Source organism: Haliotis rubra, unplaced genomic scaffold (genome assembly GCF_003918875.1).
Source record: "Haliotis rubra isolate DU_JTF1 unplaced genomic scaffold, ASM391887v1 Scf6, whole genome shotgun sequence".
Lineage (NCBI taxonomy): Eukaryota > Metazoa > Mollusca > Gastropoda > Lepetellida > Haliotidae > Haliotis > Haliotis rubra.
Genome location: NW_025767301.1, coordinates 3,803,057 through 3,829,817, shown reverse-complemented (window position 1 = coordinate 3,829,817; position 26,761 = coordinate 3,803,057). Strand labels below are relative to the sequence as shown.

Here is a 26,761-nt window from a genome sequence, read left to right as displayed (position 1 = left end):
GACAGCACTATTTGGGAACACTGGAAGTCTGTTTGGATGCTAGTTGGCTGAACTGGATGTCCAGTGGTTTGCTGTACTTTCTCACTCAAGAGTCTGAACAGACGTTCATACGTGCGGCGTTGTCGGTTTGGCAAAAGACAAAACACTAACTGAGTCATCTTAGTGTCAATGAGGCCATGGATAACATACAGCTGGTCCCAGAGTGCAGGGCAGGAGTAAAAGTTCCATCCATGTAAAGTGTGTCCACAACGTTGAGAAGCCTGGGCCGATCACTTGTTGCAAAACACAGGATTCTGTCTTCTTCGCCATCATCAACACGTAGAAAAGGCTGTCCATCTACTGTCTGCTTGAAGATGTCTGGAAGATTGACGTCAGCAAGAGTCTTGGGAAGTGGAGGCATGGTCTTCCTTCTCTGCTTGTACAGGCCACTCTTCATGGTGTGGAAGGAGGGCATGGCAGCAGCCTCTTGAACATCAAGATAATCTCTAGGAAGTTTTCATAGTGTAAACAGGTTAAACTCATTAGGGTGGAAGTGACCACTTGTGTGCAGGGAAGCGTATCACTGCTGCTCACCTAAAACAACATACTCCGTAGCTATTATTGCCTGTAGGCATTTGTCACTGTAGGCATTAAGAGACCTAACCTTTCCAGTTACCTGACACGACGTGATGCACATGAATACTCTCAGAGAGCGATGGCCTCGCTTCGGTTGTCCCCCTCTGTTATTTGTGACACCCCTTACAATGCTATGTAATTATATAAGTACTTGTCACCATCGGTATTCACTTCTATTGAACATACAAAACACAGTAAACGTCCGTCATGTTGATCAACGTAAGACTCTGAACGACAAGACAGGTAGCTAATTAAACTCTCTCTATAATATATAGGTAATGTTGTCACACCTGAGCACCTGTATATAAGGAGTCCACGTTTTTCAAGATACATATGTACCATTAAACAGTGGGGTACGTCGTTAACGTAGGTGCCCACCCTCCACTGCTGTATCCCCTCTCTGACCCGGTGAAGGACGTGATAGTATGGTTAATAATGGTTATTTCAGTAGGAATCTGCCATATTTCAGTGTGTGTGGTAAATCAGTGTAGGGCGTTGTTCACAATGACAACTTTTATGGATAAGAACTTCTTTTATTTCGTAGGTGCGACCTTTCGATAGATTCTTGTACAGCTGTCATTCTGGCTATAGTCTGTTTGCAGTGAAAACGTACCGATGAATTTCACTTTAAACAAAAAAGTAAATCAAATAATGTGAAATTAAGATTGCGAATCCTCATGGTTTTACCTTGCCAATTAAACATTAAAATCTCAGAATTTTATTCAACTTAGGATAAAAATTGTTTAACAAACGATCATAGTTTCAAATCGCTATTATTGGTGTGTATTACAAGGGGGTATGCACATTAAATGAAACCCCGAGAACATGAAGGGTTGGTTTCTACGGTAGTCTAAGTAACGCTCATCACGGACCGCACGTGCATTTGTTTCACTATTCCAACTACTGCGCGTACCCCTTGTAATACAAACCAATAATAGCGATTTGAAACTATGATCGTTTGTAAAACAACTTTTACCCTAAGTTGAATAAAATTCTTAGATTTAAAAGTTCAATTGGCAAGGTAAAATCATGAGGATTCGCAATCTTAATTTCACTTTATGTGATTTACTTTTTTGTTTAAAGTGAAATTCATCGGTACATTTTCTCTGCCAACAGACTATAGAAACCGTACAAGAATCTCATGTCATTATAACGCGATTCTCGTGTTTATACGCTGATGACCCCGAAGCCAATCAAATCAGATTACTTGATAATCGACGAGCACGACATCGTCATCTGCCAACACCTGATTCCTGGTTTATTTATCGACTAGTACGGGTGTGCCAGCAGACTCATCACGTTATTCATATTTATTTATCGACTCGTACACAAGATGTCGTCACGGTGCACGACACTGTAAGGAGAAACATACAAGTTCTGAACTGTAAATTATTAAACTTGAACACGTACACAACGCTCGTATTCGACAAATACAAACAGCATGAACACACATACGAAGACAACATCTCCATCCAAGACTAGGTTCAACACCCCTCTTAAGTGGTCTGAAGAAATATATTGTCATGTGTTCTCTATCTTCCTTCAACTAAGTGGAAACACAGCTGGCAATATATTTTGAGAGTGATGCATTTTCGATTCATCCCACGTGGTCCACATCTGAATAAGATTTCTGACAGACTGGTTTACGAACACCGTCCCAAGAGTAACGCATGCGCAGATGACACCTGCTGTGTTAAATTATACGACACATGCGCATCAACGGAATAAAAACGTTTATTTCCTGTTTGAATATAACACAGATACTTTGACGTCTAGTATATAGTGAGTATTGTGATGTACAGAAAGCGATCACTTTCAAACAAGATGCTGATGCAGTGAAACCTGGTTAATCCGAACTCAACCTCTCTATTGCAACTGCAAGGATAACTGATATCCGGGATAATGAATCACCCATACGTAGCATACGTCTTCACGATTATATAGTCGTGGCTAGTAGAGGTGGTGTAGAAGGTGGAATACAGGTTTAACAGAGTTCGGACTAACAAGGTTTCAATGTATTACTAACAAATATGGCGTGTGTTGAATACTCGCAATTCATTGTGATATTTCACTTACAGAATTCTTCAGATAAACTATATATCATGATGGCAGGGTCAGAATACTTAGGACGCGATTAAACGAGCAATGTCTTTTCATACCCATCTATACTTGAAGTCAAATCTCAAACACATCCTCTGAATTCAGGGTGTTATTTAAGTCCATGTTGTGATTGGTTCACCTTGGGATTAATACGCCACTGGTCACCAGACTGGTCTCGTCGATGAAAGCGGTGCGGTCTTGCCAATGAGGTACGGTACATAGCTCCTCAACCCATTCGTGAGATTCGCTACCATGGCACGAACCATGATCCCAGTTTGTCTCAGCGAATCAGAATCAGACTGTTTCACTACGTCCCCCAGGTTCTGCTTTTTGAAGCGCGTAATTCAGATCGATGTCGAGTGGTCCTCAAGGTACTTATCAGATCGTGGCGTTAAAAATCCCCGGACAACCGACGATGTTTCCAACATAAAATCCATAGAATCGACATATCACGTCTCTATGTGGTCGCTGTTACCCATTAAACACAAAACGTGGATTCTTCTAACAGGTCATATCAACCAGGCGTCTGCTCGACGTGGTTTCCGCAAATGTAGGAATCCATGTGATACAAATAATACAAACGGAACGAGCTGTATCAACGCAACGTAGACATAGCACTAACACTTAATGACAAATATACATCCACCTGTATGCCCTGTTCGATATGTCCAGAAGCTACAACTACACATCTAGGATTTCCACTTATAATGTCCAAATGTCTTTTCGAATCGAAGTTTTCCGTTTCTGTATCGCCTCTTCTTCCGAATAGATTTATTGTTTCGCCTTCGTTCCCTCCTCTTATTCCTCCTCTTTGCTTTACCACCTTTAGATTTTTTATTCTTTTTATTCTTCCTTTTAGCCTTTCTTCGCTTCTTCTTCTTCTCCACCGTCTCTGCCGCGTCACGTTGGACGTCACATGGCCCCTTGTGCTCGACCTTGATCCGCTTCCCAATGTTGCAAGCGGCAATGCGTAAGTGACACCGTGAGGTGTACGTGATATTGTCGGTGCCACACACCTCGCGTTGTCGTCTGCTGCGGCAGATGTAGTCACTGGGGCAGGTGCACAGAGGCAGCCCCTGCATGTTCTCTACACATACTTTGAACTTGGGGCACTTCACTTGCTCACAGGCGCCATCTGAAATCAGAAGAAAGTCACCAATGTAAAAGCAGAATATTGAGACACTGAATGAGTGAGTGAGTTTAGTTTTACGCCGCACTCAGCAATATTCCAGCTATATGGCGGCGGTCTGTAAGTAATCGAGTCTGGACCAGACAATCCAGTGATCAACAGCATGAGCATCGATCTGCGCAATTGGGAACCGATGACATGTGTCAACCAAGTCAGCGAGCCTGACCACCCGATCCCGTTAGTCGCCTCTTACGACTAGCATGGGTAACTTAGGGCCAATATTCTAACCCGCACCTTCATGGGTTTGAGACACTGAGATACACAGATATAATAATAATATTGTCAGCTTGCATTGCGCTTAAACTCCATGCATTCCATGCTCAAAGCGCTAACAGGTATGAAGGAAAAGGTGGGTTTTGAGTTTGCGTTTGAGTGAGTGAGTTTAGTTTTACGCCGCTTTTAGCAATATTCCAGCAATATCACGGCGGGGGACACCAGAAATGGGCTTCACACATTGTACCCATGTGGGGAATCGAACCCGGGTCTTCGGCGTGACGAGCGAACGATTTTCACCACTGGGCTACCCCCACCGCCCCGTTTGCGTTTGAAATGTTCACGTGAAGAAATAGTTCTGAGTTCTGTTGGGAGAGAGATCCAAAGATGTGCTGCTGCAAAGTGAAATGATCTGTAGCCAAAAAGTTTCAGTTTATATGAGGGCACTTGAAGTTTAAGCTGCATGGGTGCTGGAACGCAACGTCCTGCGGGGGTATACACAGACAAGGTCTTGCAGGTACTGCGGAGCTTTGCCGCACACACACTGTATAGGGGTTTTAATACCTGATGGATCAGTAATTCAGTATTTATAAGAGCTTGTAAGTTTACTATCGATTTCCCATGAGGATCCGGGTTAGAATGGGTCTTCAGCAACCCATACTTGTCGTAAGAGGCGACTAACGGGATCGGATGGTCAGGCTCGCTGACTTGGTTCACATGTGATCATATCCTATTTGCAAAGATCGATGCTGATAATGCTGATCATTGGATTTACAGACTCGATTATGTACAACCCACCGCCATATTGTTGGAATATTGCTGAGTTCGGCGTTGAATAACAAACAAATAAACAGTTTAATATGAGAATAAAGTCGTCATTTTGTGACACAAAGAAAGATGGGTAAGGTGCTGGCAAAACTGAAAAGATATCGAAGCAAACGATCATTGGTTTGCGAACGAAAGGCATGGTAAATTCTACATCTTACGACTGGTCCACCCGTCGGGGAGATGAAGAAGGGCCTAAACACACAACTGTGATACCCGCACCAAATACAGTGCCGGACAAAAACAGTAAACACCCACGTTTGATGGTGGATAAAAGAGAATATTCATCAGAAGGGGATGTATTTGATAAGGGTAAAACTGTTTTGTTATGGGCCATCCGTTTGCAGTTATCAACCTTGTACAGTACTCCCATCCCCAAATCCATTTAATCCATACTCAAAACCGTAGGTCTGAGCGTTAACAGTAGTTCAGTCTCATCACTGGGTCAGTTCAATGTTCAACGTTTTCGGTGTTTCATTTGATGTGCATACCCCCTTGTAATACAACCAATAATAGCCATGTGAAACTATGATCGGTTGTTAAACAACGTTTATCCTAAGTCGAATAATATTCTGAGATTTACATGTTCAGTTGCTAAGGTAAAATCATGAGGATTCGCAGTCTTAATTTCACTTTATTTGTTTTACTTTTTGGTTTAAAGTAAAATTCATCGGTAATTTTCACTGCAAACAGACTATAATGCAGGTTTAGTAGTGAGCTGCTCTGGTAGCTCAATGGGATCTGAACCCACGGTCGTCGAATCCTGGCTCAACTAAGGGACGCAACTGTGGACATTATGAAAACAAGAACGAAGTAATGCCATGTACCTGCTGTAAGCTACAACACAGTGCTGCAGATAGAGCTTAGATCACCTTATATTCGACGTTGACGGTTAAAGGAATAGCCTGTTCTTGTGACAGAAAGAGGCTCTGGTGCTAGTTCCAGCGTGGTCTAGGGGGGTAAATATTGAGATGAATTAAACATGTCTGAATATAGTTTGGGTACTCAGTCGCGTCTTGAGTGAAAAATAACAAACTTTCAGGTTCAGCCAGACACTTATACAGGGTAAATTACATGGACAAAACCCTGTCCATGTTCTTAAAAACACTTTGAGTCCATTGTACGACTATATCACGAGGTATTCGCCACAAGATTAGCATCTTATGCCCCACCAGTAGTACTCGTCACAAACAGATCACTTATATTTATGGGATTATTTCAAAACACGGGAACAAATGGTTCGGGTGAAATAGGTAAGTGCTTTGAAATCATGTTTATAAGAAAAAGGTGTCTGCAGACTTTATGTCTGTGAATCTGGAGTGGAACATCTCAGCTTAAAGGTACCGTTCTGCCTGTGTGAGCAATGTTGACATCAATCATATGTTTCATTAGACTAAACCCCTTCTGTTTAAGTAACCTTTCCACCAGATTGATCAATGTTCATGGTCTTCCCCTCGTACACTACCTGAATCTTGTTTATTTTCAGATAAATTATATCTAAGAATGACACAATACTCTTGAAGTGGTTGTCTAGCTGTTCCAGTGTGGGTCGTTTTACACTAATGCTTGATGATCAAGGCTATTGAATGCCCACCCTTGCTGTCGAGCTGACATTTCTCTCTTTCGTTACCGTTAAGAACATACAGTAATGTTTTGACAATATATCCACCATTTAAACAGAGGTTAATTCCAGGAGACTGCTTATGGTCTACGCAAAGTCTCTCAATCTGGAAATAGATTTTCGAACATCTGGACAGATAGCACGTTGATATTATAAAACGGCCAACACACGGTCCTTGTCCAATCCCTTGCGCACACTGTCAGGAAGTACAGATGTTAATCATATGGCAATTTAATTAAGAAATAAACCAAATGATGATTATTTCGCAAAAACAAACCCCAACATTACAGGCACAATGTGTTAAGTATTCTTAGTAATAAAAACCTTCCATAGTAGGTCTATATAAATGGCGATTTGATTTGATTTAAATTTTTCAAAATATATTTCAAAATATTATTTTACTTGTTGTTTTACCATATCGACATTATTTTCCAAAATTAACTTTCAAAAAGGAGATATATTTAGTTCGACCACCGTTGTTGGAGGAAAATAATTTAAGTAAACCAAGGCGTTCTTTGAACCTACAATAGCCCTCCCTCTCCAGTGTTCCGATCTGACAACCACACACACTGTATACAACATCCCTGAACAGGTGCTTGACTCAATATATAGATCTACATATACCAGGAGACAGAAGAACTACTACATACAGGACCTCGTCAAACAGAACCATGTACTGATCGACATTTCTGGTATCGACTGCTCTTAGTCCCAGCGCCAATCTTTGCCCACCGTGGCAGGATTGTATACAATCGGTAACCATCATGTGATGAATGTAATCAGGAGGTTCATAACGTGTATATGTTGTGTAAATACGGGCTTAATCAGTGACATCAAATGTATTTTATCTTCCAGCCCCCGACTACTAAAGCGGGGCTTTAAAGAAGGGTAAGCACTGGGTGCAGTAATCATTACAACCGGTGCAAATACGACTGGAATAGACGGAAGATAATTTGTTAAAGATTTGTTATTATTAGGCATAAATACCTCTCCTTGGACGGCTCACTGGTGAAATGTTATAACAATACTCGTCATTACAACGGCATGTTGGGTGTACGTTGTAGAGCCTCTGACGGAAAGCCAGTCTGACATGTCCTTAAAAGTCACATCAACAGAACCATGACATACTGAGACCCTACCGAGTGGTTGAACGCCACGTTTGGGCCATGTGTTGCTATGGTAATGAAACGCTGGTTTTTCAATGACAAGAATGTAGCATGGGAATTTTAGGGTTCGGCGGTACATTCATGATTTCTTTAAAACAATTCTTCTGAAAATGATGCCGAAAACGTTTCGATGGACATGTGTTTGGCTTCATCACCATGGTATCGGTGAATGGTATACTCCCACGTCTTGTGAATGGGAATTCCTGTAGTCAGTCGTCATGAATACAACAACTGCAAACATGGTAGAATCTTTGCACGCACAGCTGCGTTGTGGGGATGGTGTGGGGTGCGTTTAGGTCGTCCATGCGATTTTATGAAATAGCGATTATAACCCGTTACACCGGAGTGAATGAACACTCAGTCCCATTTAAAGTTAACTTATCTTAAGACACACACACACACACACACACTTGCACGCACGCACGCACGCACGCACACACACAGAGGAACTAATAACATCCCAAAGGGACCCAGAACAAGTCCAAGCTAGACCTGCCCAATCATTCTAGACTTGAGTTGGACACCTTTTCTGACTTTTTCCTTAGGGCCCCGGCCAGACTGACATTTAACCCCATATTAAACAAATCTCAATGAAGCCCAGAACAACCCCTTAAACTCTAGAGCTGAAGTAATCGGGATTTGCCAAAAATATTTGGGCTTGAGTAGGACTCCTGTTAAATATATTCTCAAGGTCTTAGATGGAACCTGGTGTGAACTGTCGGTGAATGGCGTGACCTTTTATCCAGCGTACAAGAAGTAGGTGATACACGTCGATCTGTCCATAACCAGCTGCCATTGTGACCACCTAATCCCCATGTCAGTCGCCGCGTACATGTTCTGATCATTGGGCATAGGTATAGCGTGACCACGCTTACCTATAAAATCCCGACCCCGGTGAAGATTGGATTAGAACTGGTCTTCAGAAACTCATGCTTATCGTAAGAGGCGACTAAGGGAATCGGGTGGTCAGGCTCAGTGACTTGGCTGATGCATGTCATCGTATCCTAGTTGCGTAGATCGATGCCAGTGATGGCAAACACTGAATTTGTTGGTCTAGTTGCAGACACCCATCAGAAAGCTGATGGGGCGGTGGGATAGACAAGTGGTTAAAACGTTCGCCCGCTGAAGACCCAGGTTCGATTCCCCAGATGGGCACAATGTGTGAAGCCCATCTCTGGTGTCCCCCGCCGTGATATTGCTGGAATATTGCTAAAAGCGGCGTAAAACTCAACTCACGTAGCTGGCACATCGATCATATGAATCGTAAGTGTAGGTTATTCTTTGTAAACCTGAACAGGTGAGACCCGTGACCATACATACAACATTACAGTGACTGTCAAATATCCACTCAGAAGCTGGGTTACAAATAGGTTCACACGTAGAAAATAGTGCACACGTGCGAGACTAATTGCTGATTATCACTATTAACCCGAGTCTCCCGTTAGCACCGTGCCTATATTTACATTTGTTTATTGACACCTGCAGGGAGAGCTTGGATCATCGAAATACATTTTTGTGAGTGTAGTCCATTTCAAAATGATGTCAAACCTCTCAAAATGGGTAATGAACAACAGAAACTACACTCAAATAGAAAGAAACGTGTGGCAGAAATTAAGTGTCCAACAAAAATAAGAAAGCCGAGTGAGTGAGGTAGCGAGTGAGATTTTACGCCGCTTGTACCAACATTCCGGTCATAACACGGCGAATGGCACTTAAAGTCTTTGCAAATTGCATCATGAGAAGAATCAAAACCTTGTCATGGGCGTGATGAACGGACGCTATAACCAGTCGGCTTCCACATATCCCCCACAAAAAGAGAAAAGACGAATAGTCAAAATAGTACGGCTATACAATGGTTCTATACACTTGAAATTGCTAACATATGGTTGGACCACCTCCAAAAAGTCTAATGAGCATAAAAGTAATATAACGGTGAAGTGCCTTTCCCTGGCTGCACGCCGATGCAGAACCAAGGACCCCCTGTAGCGGCAGTCAGAAGATGCAGTTGTGCATCTGTTTAGATGTTTATATAACAGTTATTAGCTGCAAAACCTCAATAAAGTCGGTGTGGGTATCGTGCGAACGAGGTTAGTTCGCGGACGGGATTAAACAGGGTGGTCCTTCCGCAGCCCTCTTTTTTGATTAACCGTATCAGCTCTGGCCGATTACCACTAATAAACCATCACTTTCTGCTCTCACGTTCGTCCCCATTTCGGGGGGACCTGGATGTGGATGTGAGCGTTCCCCATCTCGGCTGCGTCCGCTGAGGGTGCTTCATTTCCCATGCAAGTGATGTTTTTTGCACATGTATGTGCCTATTTCGTGAGTTACCGAACCCGGCCTGCTTAACTCGTTAGCTCTAAAACAGCTTTGATTGTGCGCGGGTACCCCCCGCGTCCCATAAATCCGTTCATTCCTTGTTGGTAGGACCACCTTACAGGGGGAAGAATCTACAAGACTCAGTTATGATGTAAATAAAACAATTTTAATCCAATAGTATTTCACTGATAAATGCTAAGAATTTCCCCCTTGTCTTTGTTCTTCAATGACATGAACATGGGGAGGAGGCGAGGTTTTGCCGGGTCTTTCAGAACAGACTAGTGTGTCTCATAGTTCCTGAACCACTTTATTTTCCCTACTGCCAAACTCTATCTGCAGTACTTAAGTCCTAAATAAGGCAAGTCTAGATTTCTCCAGGTTCAGAATCTCTGGTCTCCCTGGGGCACCTTTTCAATTAAAATGGGCTTGTTTGTTACTATCAAAATTATATATATTCAGAGACTAAGCTTTAGTCTAAGAACAGATCTAAAGATTGCGAAAGAACACCTCGGATGTGACTGGAAGCCATGTTTGGAGGCGCGGACGTCAGAGAGTACATTTAACCTCAATGTGTAATTAGTTTCCATTCTAATTATTACCGTGACTCCAAGTCCAGACCTGAACTGCTCTTCGATTCATGATCGATAACACGTTTCATTCTAGTAGATAATGCTGACACAGGATGCACTTCATTCCCGGATTGCTAATTACAAAATAGTTAATTGCTTCAGTTGAAATAACCCCTTAATGTAACATTTTGTCGTTAATTCATCTAATTCAAGCAACAAACTAATGTTAAATGTATTTAATTGATGAAAACTGTTTGTTCTATACAATCAAAAACATTAATATATTTAAATCTGGAAATATCATTGTATCTTCGTGAGGAGGAGTGAATGATGAATTACCACTTGCTGCGTATCTGATGTATCAAACAAACACATCCTATCCTTTGTAAAACGTCACGGAAAGTGCCGAGATATTCCGATATCAAAGATCAACACCAGCTCGATGTCACGAACACTGATAAACTGTGATGTGCACGTGACCAATCATCTTCCCTTCTTGAAGATGGCTTCAACGGACACAGATTAGATGGGTTTAGACTGATTTAATCACAAACACAAGAAAGCAACGTCTGAATATAAAACATCTCCATTTGAAGAAATCTGAGAGCCCAGTCAAATGACAAATTCAGGTGTACGATGTATGTTCGCGAGTGTGGTGCAAATGACTAACACGGTGCCTAGAGGTGTCTATGAAACTGCGTTCATGGAAGCAAGGCGGACCAGACTGTCTGTCTCACAGTCCCTGAACCGAAATACTTTCCCTTCCGCCCAGCCCTCTCTGCAATGCAAAACTGACTGACTGACTGAGTTTGGTTTTACGCCGCTTTTAGCAATATTCCAGCAACATCACGGCGGGGAACACCAGAAATGGGCTTCACACATTGTACCCATGTAGGGATTCGAACCCGGGTCTTCGGCGTGACGAGCCAACACTTTAACCACTGGGCTACCCCACCGCCCCTGCAATGCAAAAGCCCAAAATGAAGCAAGTCTAGATTTCCTCGGTTCTAAATCTCCCCACTCACTGGGACTCCTTTTCAATTTAAATGGAATTATTTGTTTCTATTAAAATTATATATATTGAGAGGCTAAGCATCAGTACCAACGATTTAAAGCGCCGCGTTTCGCTGTTTAGAGTTGCGTCTCTTGCGTAGGCCAGAAGCCTGTGATCGTAAGTTCGAATCCCAGCAAGGTTACGTTGCCAGGATTCTCAGCATGACAGAAGTACTCGTAGGTTTCACAAAGACGTCGGTCTTTCCTCCCATCTTAAGCTGCCATGCTGTGATATATACATAGTGGCATCGTGGACATTTATCACAGTGATATCAATGTTATCTGCCAGTTTGGCTCACAAATCAAGCTGACTAGCTGTTGTAAAACCGAGATACTGCTCAAGGCGGCATTAAACCAAAATCACTCACTGAAGTTGGGTGTCACTCCGCTGTGAGAAATATTTCAGTTATATCACGACGTGTCATGTATATGAGAAAAATCTGAAGTGATGTCAGTTTAGGACGTTTACCGCCTTGGTGAGACCTGTGAACACTGGAACGATGCTGACATACTACAATGAGGGATTGAGTAATGTTTTACGTCGCATTTTCAAGTATTCCAGCAATATCACGGACACAAAACATGGACTTTACACATTGTACCCATACGGCAAACAGTGTGGTCCTTCCGCAGACCTCGTTCTTCATTAACCGTATCAGCTCTGGTTCGAACCAAGGTCTTCAGCAAGATTAGCAAACGCTTTAACCACTAAGCTACCCCTCCACCCCGAAAAACATCATCAGGGAGAGTCGGGAATACCAGAACGAGCCAATTTCATGGGATGATCAGCGATTTGCGTACCCCTCGACCCCTTTACCATTCATGTCCCGAGTAAACACCTGAAACGGTGATGTATGCCTTCAATACAGGGTGTATGATTTATATCCATATTTTATGAGACTGAGATGAATAATCGTTGAAGGGATTAAGATCAAAGGTATATTCTTCCAGAAAAGGTTGTTTATACTTTCTTAATGACATTGACTGCTCTGCCATACTGTGTACACAGCAAGTATATCTGTGGATAGCGGGACTCCCTGTATCATGATCACTACTGTGTCGGGTTATATGATTGTGTATCATCACATATATCCAATATATTGCTTTATAATATGATATGAGATACGGATGTATCGGATTTGCATCTTGCTGTTCTATTTACATGATACAAATTCAGCGAGTTTGCTGAGTAAAAATACATGTTGAGAAATTGATTGGTTTGTATGTCACCAATTCCAGTAGCATATATTTGATGGCTTTCAAGGCCCGGCAAACTTGTGTTCAACTCCAGATGGTCGTGTCTGTGTTCGAATCCACCAGACCACTAACTGAAGCAGTGACAGTGGACATTGGTGTGCACGACTCGATCAGATATGTTTAACGCAAATAACTTTGTGCACGTGTCCCTGTTTAACGCTGCTGTTGAAGATGAGTTGGGGCGGTACTGTAGCCTAGTGGGTAAGGCGTTCGCTCGTCACGCCGATGACCCGGGTTCGATCCCCACATGGGTACAATGTGTGAAGCCCTGGTGTCCTGCGCCTTGATATTGCTGGAATATTGCTGACAACGGCTTAAAAATGAAACTCAATCACTCATTTGAAGATGATTTAAGCATAAAGTGCACTAGAACATAGCTGTCTCCCGGCATTAATACGCACAGCAAGACTAGAATTTGGGCCATAGTGATAAAGACATTGCCAATGCTTGATCCCAGTCTGTTCTCGAACTACCATTAATAGCTCAGATAATACCCAATTGGCGTGGATATCACCACCTTGAACAGATCCGCTCCACCGGCAGACAGACATCATTAACGCTTGTAGCTCAGTGGCCAACATTGCTGGAATGTTGATTACAGAAAAACCTGTAACAGTACGAGCTTCGACTGAAATATTCATGGGATGTCCTCCATTATGTCAGAAGTTGCTATTTTGACAAATCGGACATAAAGGACTATGCTTCGCGAAAGCTGAGCGACACCGTAGGGTCGTGTTTTGAAAGGTTTGACGGGGGAAAATTGCCACGAATTAAGCTGTCATAGCAGCGAACCATACATAACAGGAATTCAGTGCGTGCAGATCGAAGCACTTATCCTCAGAGTGCATGCTCGGGACACCAATCATGCACTGATTCCGTCGTATGAACATCAATAAAGGTAGCGCCATGGTGCACCGTTACTGTTTCGATCTGCCGTCTCCACTAATTGCCCAGACAGGGGTGCACCGTTATCGGGAGTAGGAAGGCATAGACCGTTATCCTTGGGATGGTAGCGGGAATTAAATAAATATTGACCTTGTCTTTCTCGCATCTTCCGCGTAAATTGGGCGTCCGTCGGTTCATGCATGGCTGCGCGTAGCGGCCCCTTTTATCTGAAGTCAACTTCAGGTCTGCAGAATCGGACTACACACCTGCTCCAGTTGTTTTCTGAAGATTTAGGATTTAAGTTTAAGCACAATATATATATTTCTAATCTAATCTAAAGTTTGATTTAATGTTTGGCTTAATGACCATTTTTTGAAAGTAAAAGTGACCTCACCTCGTATTGAGTCTTACCAACTATTGATACTGAGAGTGATTGAGTTTACCTTTACGCCGCTTTTAGCAATATTCCAGCACTATCACGGCGGGGGACACCAGAAATGGGCTTCACACATTGTATCCATGTGGGGAATCGAGCCCGGGTCTTCAGCGTGACGAGCGAACGCTTTAACAACTAGGCTACCCCACCGCCCCGATACTAAGAAGGATGTACTCAGATGTATTCCCTTTATCCTACTAATAATTCGTTGTTGTTTGCATCAATGACAGTCAAATATTTCATATCCTTCAAAGGTAACCCATACCACTGTGTTCGACTCTTGGGCAAACCACTGACTGGCAGGTTATATATACGTCGGGGTATGATGTAACACTAAGACAGTCAGCCCATGCATCTTGTTGCCGATAGCTACCACAATGAGTGAGTGGTTGATTTATGTCGCTGTAGGCAATATTCAAATCTTATCCCGGAGAAGATACGACAGAACTGGGTTTCACATTTTATCTCAATGTTTGGAATTTAAAACGGGTCATTGTTGGGACAGACAAAGGTTTTAACCACTAGGCTACCAGAACGTCACCTCTTCAATGATGAGTATGTTCTATGTAGAACTGTAGACTTCAGTGAACACGCAGTTTTTCAATGCTTTGTTTCAGTCCAGAGGAATCAAATCAATGTAACCACGGGGAAACAAGAACGGGCTTGTGGAAATCGACCCATGCTCTTCGTCGTGTGTAGCGAACGCTTTAACCACTAGACTCCCCATCATTGTGATATTACAGAAATCAATTCGCTTCATTTGGTCGTCTGATCTGTTCTGGTCGTCAGAAAAAGAATCTTGGTTATTTAATCATACTTTGAGCGTAGAGAGGCCATGCAACATTCTCCATTCTTCCCTGATGCTAAGCCAGTCTAAAAATACACCAGTATCGGAGGAATCCCGACATACCTCATCCCCTTAATGTTGTAATTGGCAGAACTTTAGGTACGACCGAGGTAACGGTGTTCAAAACCCCAGAAGTCTATGTAACAATGTCACTTCCGGTGCCAAGGGATCCCGAGATACCGAGAGTCGGAGTTAACCAAACAGTTTGGCATTTTGTCGTCATATGACAATCTCGCGAATAGATCCATCTGTAATATTTCTGTAACATCCCCTCTCATCAACACCAGACGACATCTCCGACATGGTGTGGTGGTGTAAAGGGCCAAGTAATATACATCAAAGATGCCTCTTGCGGCTCCGTCTGTGCTGGCCGCGACACGGCCGTCATTACATAGCGTAGTAATTACTTCATCCAAAGAATTTGAGTCACATGTAAAAGATAAAAGTTCCAAGAAGTTATGTGATTTCTTTTCTCAATTATTAAGTTTCTTCAAATTACAATTTCCGAACAGTTACCCCAGCCGACATCAAGAAAACGTCTGAATATAAAACATCTTGGTAATCGAAAATAAAATGTCATGTATAAAGTCGAAAACAAAGATCATTTTCGCGGATGTAAAATGTTGAAATCGTATAGGCATCACTTCACCTTTTGGTTTCATTGGTCAGGAGTGACCCGGTCGTCGCAATTCGCTATGAAGAGTTGCGTCCCTTAGTACTCTAGAAACCTATGCTTGTAGGGGCGGTGGGGTAGCCTTATTGATAAAGCATCCGCTCGTCATGCCGAAGACCCGGGTTCGATTCCCCACATGGGTACAATGTGTGAAGCCCATTTCTGGTATCCCCCGCCGTGATAGTGCTGGAATATTGCTAACAGCGGCGTTTAACAATTCTCAGTCACTATGATTGTAAGTTCGAATCTCAATACCCACCGATTGTGTGTCAAGGTTTGTCTGCACCATACCCATGCTAGTGGATTACACCAAGGTGGTAAATGTGCTCGTCCTCGTGGACGGTAAACGCGTGAGACCAGCATACATCAGGGCTCTCCTCCCATCGTAAACATCCACGAAGCGGTATAACTGTAATGCTTTTACAACCCGACTAAAACACATCCTATCATTGTTTGGCAATGTCTGTTAAACCTGGCTTTGAACCAGCACTGGGAGTATAACAGCTCAACAAAATCATTTTAGCACAATGACGTCACATATGTGAATAGTTTGACTCCAGAGACTCATTGAAGGAACATGTTCGAGCTGAAAGTTCGTGAGGGAAGTGTTCACTCATCCAAATAAACAGTTACTATTCACCGTCCGCTTTAACCAAAAGGTTCCCAATAACGGGCATCAGTTGCATACCACCCTCGTTACATGACGGGTAAGATAGCTTTATCCTCTGCCAAACAGTTAATCACTTAACGATTTTGGTCCGTTCTGTTATTCTTGATAAGCCTCATTCTTGGTCGGTCCACATGCTGAACTCAAAAGCGAACTTATTAAAATACATTTTTCTTTGTTCTTTAACGAGATGTCTTTATCGGTTCATCTGGTAAATCAATATACGAAAGAGTCAATATTCCACTCAACACAGACAACAACCATGACAAAGTCTGATATGAAAGACCTTTGACATGGTTAAGCACTGACTAATGAGTGACCGGCTTGCAGACCACAATATTCTACCACTTTAATGGTATCGTTAGTGGTTCAGGTTGACCGTTTGGTAGAGAGCCTCATAGCATTAAGGGGCCCGCTAAGGTGGTACCCTCCTATTAATCCAGTGGCTATTTGCACATTCCAATTCAATCTTTAACGACATGCTGAACATGGGACGGTTATTCTAATGTCCTCGTGGTCACAGATGTAATTTTAAGATAACAAGTGAATGGAATTCATAAAGAGAAAATTAATTCCAGGCGCGAAATAAGATTGTGTGAAGTAACAGAGGTGAAGGTTCATTGCATGAGCAGATGACAGTTCTACATTCCTGGGGACATCAAACGCATCGACACATGACGCCAGGGCGGGTCACAAGGTCGTTCATAGAAATCAAAAATTGAATTTATTAAGTCAAATTATTCCATGATTATGGGCAGACGACTTTCTTCAAGGTCACAAGGTCATCCATTGGGCTGTACTTGACGTCCATTAAAGCACTTCAGTGGTGTGACACGGGTTTAAATTGACCGGTCTTATCAAAACGGAAAGCTTAACAAGAAGGTACAAAAGCCATCAGCCGTTAACAAATATCCCAGACTCAACGTAAAACACTCAGAAAATTGACGCATGAATGTGCGAGCCAGACCTTTCAACGTAACTAATATTTCACACCGGGATTTACACAGTGAGACGTCAAAAGAGCTTTTAATCCAGAAAACCAAACACATGACACTTTTGAAACTGTACACCATCACTTTCAACTGTTCCGTGTCAAACCCTTCTCCTCCTCGGCGACAATGGCGTTGTCAGAACGCCTTGTTCAGCGTCTTATCGTAAGGAGCTTGTGCAAGACTGTTCCGCTTGAGAACACCGACAAATAATGATGATGTTGGATCTGGTCCAGCGACCATGGTACGCGCTGGACCGGGTCCACTTCAGCATTGCAGTCGCTAGTCACCACAGTTCAGCCGGACAGATGGAAGTTTGGTGGGAATTAGTTGTGTAACCAAACAGTTTCCTAATGTGTGTTTTCACAACCACGTGGATACATGACCCGTGACACATTGCGCAACAGATACCAAGCACACGGGGCTTATGCCCCTTAGTCTCACAGTCCTTGAACTATATAAATGTCCCTTTCTTGTGGTCTGTATTGTAAAATCTCCAAAGCATCATCATCATCATCATCATCATGATCACCAGTCCGTATTGTGCTGTAGTCCTAAATGTAGCAAGTCTAGATTTTCCAACTCTTCAAATTCTAACACCTCACTGGGGATACCCTGTTCAATAGTGTGTCTCACATTCCCTGAACCATACTATTTATGTTTCCGACAAACCCTCTCTGCAAAGCAAAGCCCCAAATGAAGAATGTCAAGATTTCATCAGGTTCAAGTGGGAATCTCAGAGCTCACTGGGGCAAAATTTTCTCATAGTTATGTGTTTTCAGAGAGAGATTAACTGAAATCGAGTGTTTTGTTTCAAAACCCCCTATTATCAGAGGCAAAACGTTAGTCTACAATGGATTATGTTAAGGCAGCCCAAGAAGTCCAAAAGGGTCTGGTTCTGATTTCTAGGGATCTGACGAGTGACCTGTGTACCTTTTATCTAAGGGCCTCGTCCATTGCTTTATTGACTCAGATAATAAAAACATTTCAAGAGCACAGAAATGTAAAATTCTGCTTTCACGCTGTGCCTCTAAACCAGTATATACTAAGCCTAAAATCGCTTTACGATACACCGATTTTAGCAATATCCCAACAATATCATAAAGAACATTTGTAACGGGCTTCACACATTGTGCCAATGTTGGGAATCGAACCCGGATCTTCCCCGTGGCATTGTAAGTATTTAACCTCCAGTCTGTCTCTCCGTCCGTTAAGATCAAAATAGACTATGTTTTCATAAAATTTCTATTTCTTGTACACGCGTATATAACTTCCACGATAACAGCTTACCGCTTACATGTCATATACAGACTGAATAGAAATTACCTGTTTCCGACTGCACAAAAATATCAATTTAAATGACGTGACATTGATGTAGACACGCGTTGATATGCAACACACACGGTTATCAGTTTCACCTATTTCAGAAACACGTGACAAGGGCAGTGTAAAAATAACACGACATTTGTGATCCGTAATCGTCAAAAAGGGCAATCAGTTCATAGCCACTGATAGCCATGGAATCTAATTATCTGCAATGTATACGTTATAAATCTTCCACAACACCGGGGTGCACGACATAACAGTGATACAATATGCACATTATCCGTATAACGGTACACTGAGCTTTGAACCTAGGGCGGGAAGTGAGTTGCATGGGGTCGTAGAAACCTTTAAAGTCAGGGCCCCGCTTAAACTAACGCTTAGTCTCTGAATATATATAATTTCCAACGAAACAAAGAGTTCCTTTCAAATTGAAAAGGAGCCCCACTGAGAAGGGAGATTCAGCAGGCGAACCTGAGGAAATCTAGACTTGCTTCATTTTGAGTTTTAGCATTGCAGACAGGGTTAGGCAGAAGTGAGTGAGTATGGTTTTACGCCGCTTTTAGCAATATTCCAGCAATATCACAGCGGGGTACACCAGAAATGGGCTTCACACATTGTGCCCATGTGGGGAATCGAACCCGGGCCTTCTGCGTGACGAGCCAACGCTTTAACCACTAGGCTACCCCACCGCCCCGTTAGGCAGAAGGGAAAATATTGCGGTTCGGGGACTGTGAGACTTACTTCATTAAGGGCTTTAGCATTGCAGAAAGGTTGGGCAAACTATTGGGTTCAGGGGCTGGCTGACAGACTAGGCTACGTTGTGCAAAGCGGTCTAAGCGCTACCACGATTTCTTTTAGTGTGAGCGATACGCGTGGCAGTAAGTAGATTCGAGGTACCGCCTTGGGGCCCGTCCCTCAAAGTAATCGTAACTGCCATACTCCCGTATAAAGTAGTAAACGCGTTAAGGTCGTTTTGTGCAAGTGTACCTGCAGGGCCCGACCCACGACACGACCTTGCACTTGGACTGTTGTAGGTCTGTGTAACAAACAGTACGGGGCGATGTTTTCTCTATCACGGATTCTATTATTTCAGTCACGTACCGCTGAACGGTTGGTTGGTACGGAATTGCATAACTTTGAAGATGACACCAACCGTGACTTAAGTCTTGTGTCATACAGACTTAACCGCTTCCATCATTCCGGACCTGGTTCCCAAAGGGTCTACGACTGCCAGGAAGCAAAGTTAACGTATGGGAAATACAATCGACGGGGCAATGAGATCCTTTACGGAACCTGGTCCTGGTCCAATTAAAACATTCTTGAGACATGCAAGTATAGGAATAACGACATTTTCAAGGATTGTTTAAGGGATGCAAACCGACATTCCGTTATTACTGAGCGATGGTCAATTCATAGAAGCAACTCAGAAATGTTCCCAATCAATATACTAACTAACGCTTAACGACATTTTCAAGGACTGTAGCAGTACAAAGAAAAATCAACATTCTAGAAGAATGCCTTGTAAAGATGACATTCCATGCTAAGAATGAACCACAATACCGTATTTAAGGCTTTGGTGACCACGAGGTGAACAAGTTAATAATACAGGGCAAAACAAGCAGAAATTATGGGTACTTTGTTAGGATATAACAGGTAGATGTAAAGTGATAATATATCTACCACTTACAGACACTAGGGCATACATATAATAAAATAAACATTCAACAACAAGGATTCCTCTAAATTCCTCTATATAACTATATTTTGGGGAATATGTGTCTCACTTTACAAGTGACGATGAGGTAATGTCTGGATGATGAGCACAGGACATCCTATAGGAGCGACCGTCAGGAAGCAGCACTTGGCCGGCTACATGTGAACCTAGTTCAAGTACAGGGTGTGGGACGAGGACTCTGTCCTGACTGTACCAGCCATACCGCCTTTAAAGTAACATAGAACAGTGTTTGTTGACTAACAACACTCCGGCTACACATCACGTGCTCTGTAAACAACAGTGTCTGGACCAGACAAACCAGTGACTGATATTACGGTCAACGTCCGTCTTCGGCAGGGTACAATGTACACTCGACATGACTTTCCGATTCGTTAGGTACAACAAGCATAGGTTGTTGGGGAACTCTCGCAATCTAGATTAGGATATAGACTGACTGACTGAGTTTGGTTTTACGCCGCTTTTAGCAATATTCCAGCAACATCAAGGCGGGGGACACCAGAAATGGGCTTCACACATTGTACCCATGTGGGGATTCGAACCCGGGTCTTCGGCGTGACGAGCCAACGCTTTAACCACTAGGCTACCCCACCGCCCATTTGGATATAGAGCTAAAGGCAACGTTGCATTGGGATAACTGGCTGTATGAACGTAAACAGTTAAAATGATCGGGAATACACTGCAGGTTGACATTTTACTACCTGCGATCATCACCTAGTCAGTTTATCTATCGTGGCATATGGGGAGCATGAAAGAGGGCGTTAAGGAAGCTCTCAGATGTAAACTGTTGAAAACTGACATGCAACAATACCCTACATTTGACGTTTAAGCTAAAGGTGAGGTGAAATACATGTGAATTTCAGTCAAATCATTGGGTCGTTTGGATAGCACAAACTGGCGTACACTTGCATCAATTCGTCCCTTACTCACATGGCGTGGCACCAACTTTCTTTCAGGAAGTGAGTGATTTTGGTTTAATTCCGCTTTATTTCATCATACTGAAGCGGACCCGGAGAGAGAGAGAGAGAGAGAGAGAGAGAGAGAGAGAGCCCAAGTGATGCAGGTCCTACAAATGTACCGCTGTCGCGGGGCACGGTACAGACAGGATAAATATCAGCGAGAAGTTGGTTCGAATCAACGATCAAAGGATTCACAGTCACAGCTCCAGACGTCGATTGGTGGCGCCTTTAAACACCTGTCTTTGTACCTTTTGAACTAATGGTAGATTAACAAGCTTTATAGCTAGTTCACTGAAAATAAAATTGAAACTAAAAAGAACACTTATCCAAATTCATAGGTCAAATTACGCTCTTACATAAAGGTAAACTTCGCATGTTGTCAAGGCGAATGGAGATGTATAGTTGTATAGAGATATGACATTACGCGGCAACGACTCGGAAGTCATTTGAGACGCGTGAATACATTGAATTTTTTTAGCAAGTCTAGATAGCTTCAGCTCTTGAAATTAAGCATCGTCATGGGCTCAATTTGTATCTTATGTAATATTTTGTAGACATATTTTAAAATTATTTAAATAAGATAAGGTTATGTTTTTAAATGTTAGTTTAGCTCACACTGTTCGTTGATACAAAGGTGGGATCGAGTGCAACGAAAGCCACACTGGTATAGGTCTCCTCGCTGTCAGGGCATACGTCAAGTATTTGGAATCCAGTTTGTTCTTATCGCATTTGATAGCTGAGCAAATTTGGTTGCACTATCTATGCTGATAAATGTAAGTGGGTAAAAACTACAGGCGGGGTGTACTCTAGATAGAGAAAGAGAAACATGGAGTTTCATGGTCGAGGAAAACTGTCGGGGAAAAGAAAACATACACTTGAAAATTGGATTTGACAAAAACATTACGAACGTTATGCAAACATTACCAGGAAGTGGAGTCGCCGAAACACAGCACAGTTTCACACAACTTAAAACACAACTATGATACAAAGATCATATACATCATCATCGATGACCATTTATAGCTTGTTTCATGTTTACGTTAACCACTATCAGACATGGGTGTATACTTTGTCCGAGAGTATATGATAAAGCGAACAATCGTAATGAACAATCGTAATACCAGCATGTTTTAGCTGATGTATAACTTGAGGCAGGACGTTGTAGGCTCGGAAAACGATGTTTTTGAAAGGTGGTGGTGGTGGAATTGGGTTTAACGTCGTGCTTGAGAATATTTCGCTCAAATGACGACGTGCATGCGTGTGTATGTGTATATGCGGCTGCTTGTACTAGCCCAGACTGAAGCTGGTTTTATAGTGCTAGCCCACTGAGATACCATGCCGCAGTGAAGCATGAATACCTCACTCAGACACATTGTACTGACTCCGAGCCGACCAGTCCTTGTTGTACCCATTAATACCGAGCGCCAGGCAGGGACCAACAAGTACCATATTTTAACCAGTACCATATTGGTATGACGCGGTCGGGGATCGAACCCGCGACCTTCCGCACTCCGGGCGGACGCTCTAACCACTACACCACGGAGGCGGTCGAAAGGACAGTAAGAGTCAGGAATACACAATGCCATTTACAAAGTGGTCAATGTAACACATGCTATATTGAGGATTACACTTTCTCAGTAAAGTACAGTTTCTAGTACGATTGTTGGCTTGAGACCCATCGGTACTGGAATCTGTACTTTACTGAGAAAGTGTAATCCCAAATATAACATGTGTCAGTAAGAGTAGTTTACCTGTATGAAATATGAAGACACGAGCCACTCGCACATTTTTACACATCATTAAAGATTTGAAGAGGCCACTATTTACATTGTATACAACCGACAGAGTTCAAGATGGACGCTTGAGACAAACTCGTTTACCCAGCTGACCATCAAAGACGCACATTCCAATTACTGACACCCCTTTAAAACTACCCGAGGGGAAGGCTAATATCTTAACCAGCAAACACCCACCCAAAAAATCCCCATACAAATCTTTTGATAACCCTTCAAATGAGATTCTAAACCCCGCTGAAATTAGTACAGCGAACAAACCCACCGCTTTAACTCTTTCACCGATACTTTCAACAAACGCCTTTGCATAGGCTCCGTTTTGTATAGCCCTATCGAACAAATATACATGATCTTAAATGCAGCAAGTGTCACAGTCGCGTCGACAACCGCTCTGTGTTGAACTATTGTTTCCTGGGGTCACGATCTCCAGTTTAATCGTAGATAGTGTATCTATTAAAAGTTTGGGTGGTGTATGCGAGGAATTCCCATCAGCGTCTCGAACTGTGGAGTGTGGGACGACCTACATTAAAAACAAACATGTATCCTGCTGAGACGTATCGACTTCATCTTGCAGGGCCTGTTACCTTCTCCCAGTCAAGCAGTCTATTCCCCAACGCAATTTACATATGTTTGTATTTGCCTATAGTGCTGTAGCATAATGATATATGGCCTACACCGCGTGTTAAACGAACATGGCATGAAGTTGTAATCGTAAAATTTTTAAAAGCGTGTCTGACTTTGTCAGTTATTACGTGCCAGAAGTTAGACGGCAAGTGCGGAGTTTGAATACTTGAGCGCTATCCAGCTGTAACAACAACAAAATCAGACACCTAAAAACAGACAGGTGTGAGTTAGCTAATGTTTGCAGAGCGATACAGTTTAAATTAATGTGATCGATCTTTCGTACCCTGAATGTCAAAACTGTTTATCGTGAAACAATTGCACACGTATCACCGAATGCTACAACGAGGCATTATGTGTGCTGTCTAAGACAAAGTAATATATTTAGTTGACATTAAATACCATTTTACGGTAAATGTCAACCTGACATCGCTGACGTCACAGTCAAACACTTCATTCTAGAAACCTAACCCATCATTATTTTGGACAACATACGGGATGGCAAATTTCTGTTTCAATAGACAATAGCCGCCAACGCCTTGATGTATATAGGCCGAGTGAAATATACATACAACATGTATGCATGTTTTGTAACACTTCTACACGTGTGTCATCAACAGCAAGACGCTGCGCCCATTTCAAGGACCGGTCGACTCGATATAATACTGTACAGATATGCAGGTCAGTCTGACTTGTAAAATGTATATAATATTTATAGCTTATAAGTGGGAAAAGGCTGTCAGGTATCGCCCGTGCTGTAGACTAAACTGTCCCTATGTAAACTTTAGAAATAATATAAGAATAAATCATCTATGAACAGCTTGTGCAAGAAGATCATCACTGTCACACATATCGTGGTTGTTTATTTTGAAAGAGAGAGAGAGAGAGAGAGAGAGAGAGAGAGAGAGAGAGAGAGAGAGAGAGAGAGAGAGAGAGAGAGAGAGAGAGAGAGAGAGAGAGAGAGAGAGAGAGAGAGAGACCGTCAACTATAGAGAGAGGGTGTCACTAGGTATAGACTACAAAAGCACTTCCACATACACAGGTTAGTCTTTGAACCAGATGATGATAGGGTAGTGTTAACTGTGATGTGAAAATTACTACAAAATTACGTTACCAGCCCCCAATCTGGCAATACTACGCTACAGGGGGTGGAGTTGGACTCAAGCCCGCTTGTCAAATAGCATACAGCAAGAACCGTTTCACAGGATTAACACACATTCAAGAGGTTCTTCTTTCTTGGGAGAAAAAGTCTGTTTCTATTTTCGAATTAAGACATATGTAAATAACGTGTTATTTTCCTTTTTATAATATTCAGTACGTTTGGGGGTATTTGTTTTATCAAATCTATTAAAAGACTGCCGCACAATCACATGAAAAAAAGACAAAACAAAATTTGAAGTTACATGGTATTTGTTAATCGTAAACCAGGGATGTTACATAGAGCATGTACTAGTTGAGTGGATATGTGCGCTACATAAATATCCTATAACAATAAGTTGCTTTCTTCATAAAACTAGTTCACACATTAATGTGCATTTTTCTAAATAACATGCGCTTAAATGTAACACCGCGCCGAAGTACTCAAGACCGTGTCGAGATTCGGAACATTATCCTGAACAAAACACGTACGTACGTCAACACTGTGTCGTTTACAACCTGACGTGCAAAACATCGTTACAAAACAGGTCGTGAAACCCCACTGAATGACAATATAGAAACATGCCGAGCGGAATATTACATATATCGTTTAGGAGATGGGGAAATATACAGAATAGATATATCCATGCAGTATAGCCTACTGATCTGAATGACATATCATATTTTTAATACATAACTATAAAATATAATTTTGTTATCAGATTCAGGTGATGATTTTTTATGTCAGATTGTCAGTTTCATCACGAGTAATGTTTGACCGAACATCAACACAGGGGATTCTCAGGTTGGTGGGGTGGTGATAGGGGTGGCGCATGCCTTTTTTCAGATACGGCTATGCCTTACTATACCTAACTGTACTTTTTAATTGGGCCCCTAGCCAAGTAACTTGGTGACTTGGACTGAGTATAAAGTGCACACACTACCCCTTTCAAAGTCAAATCATAGCACTGATAATGAACTTACTTTTTTTCTTTGTCGGCTGGTACACGTCGCTGGAGCATACTGCGCAACACCCACAGTGGTCCTTGACGACATCGCCGACACAGTAGTGTAGAATCGGACAGCGACCCTCATCACATTTTCCACACTTTAACTTTCTCCCGTTGGTTATTCCAAAAATGACAATACAGACGACCAAAGAGCAGAATAAGTTGCCAGCTCCATTCATTCTGCATAATATAATATTATCTCATGCGTCAGTTCCTGCACGTGCAGTGCACGTCTCGTGATACGCTATATGGCCTGTCGTTTATCGGTTGTGTTCACAAACTACATGATCGTGCTGGCAGACATGTGGACTGATGTTATCGCGGCTACGTTGTTTTGACAATGTACTATGCACTAGTAATTCCTACACGACAAACGTGCTTTATACGATAGTTGATGCCACCGCAATTGGTCAACTAATTGATGGCTGTATTCACTTGTTTCATTGGCTGAGACGGGCGGCGAGTCCACTCGCACCGTTGATGAATCGGTCGCAGGGGGAAATGGGCCGTACCATTATGAGGGGTGCCGCCTTGTGTCGAGTCGTGTTGAGTGAAGTTTCAAGTTCGGGTATTGAGTCAAACGAAAGTGCGTCTGGCTAGATGACTTAATAATCAAGCTAGCCGACGTTGTACACACCGAGCGGCATAGGAAACAGGGGGTGTTTGTATGGTCGGCGAGAAAGATCGCCTCACAACGGCGCTCGTCACTATGACGAGCCGGCTATTACAAAAGTTAGTATTGCATAAAGGGGCTCCGAT

At 42.5% G+C, this 26,761-nt stretch overlaps 1 protein-coding gene across 2 annotated transcripts; it reads right to left on the bottom strand.

Annotated features, from left to right (window-relative positions):
- Positions 1-2,333: 2,333 nt before the first annotated feature.
- Positions 2,334-26,412, bottom strand: LOC124255306 (follistatin-like). 2 transcript variants are annotated; one of them, XM_046689189.1, is made up of 2 exons: positions 25,977-26,412; positions 2,334-3,850 (listed from the first exon to the last, which is right to left on the bottom strand). In XM_046689189.1, exons 1-2 carry the CDS (start codon positions 26,179-26,181, stop codon positions 3,405-3,407), a joined length of 651 nt encoding a protein of 216 aa, XP_046545145.1. In that variant the 5' UTR covers positions 26,182-26,412; the 3' UTR covers positions 2,334-3,404. The 2 variants fall into 2 exon arrangements, with proteins under 2 accessions (XP_046545145.1, XP_046545146.1); XM_046689190.1 differs by having other exon boundaries at positions 25,973-26,076.
- Between the last annotated feature and the right edge of the window lie 349 nt (positions 26,413-26,761).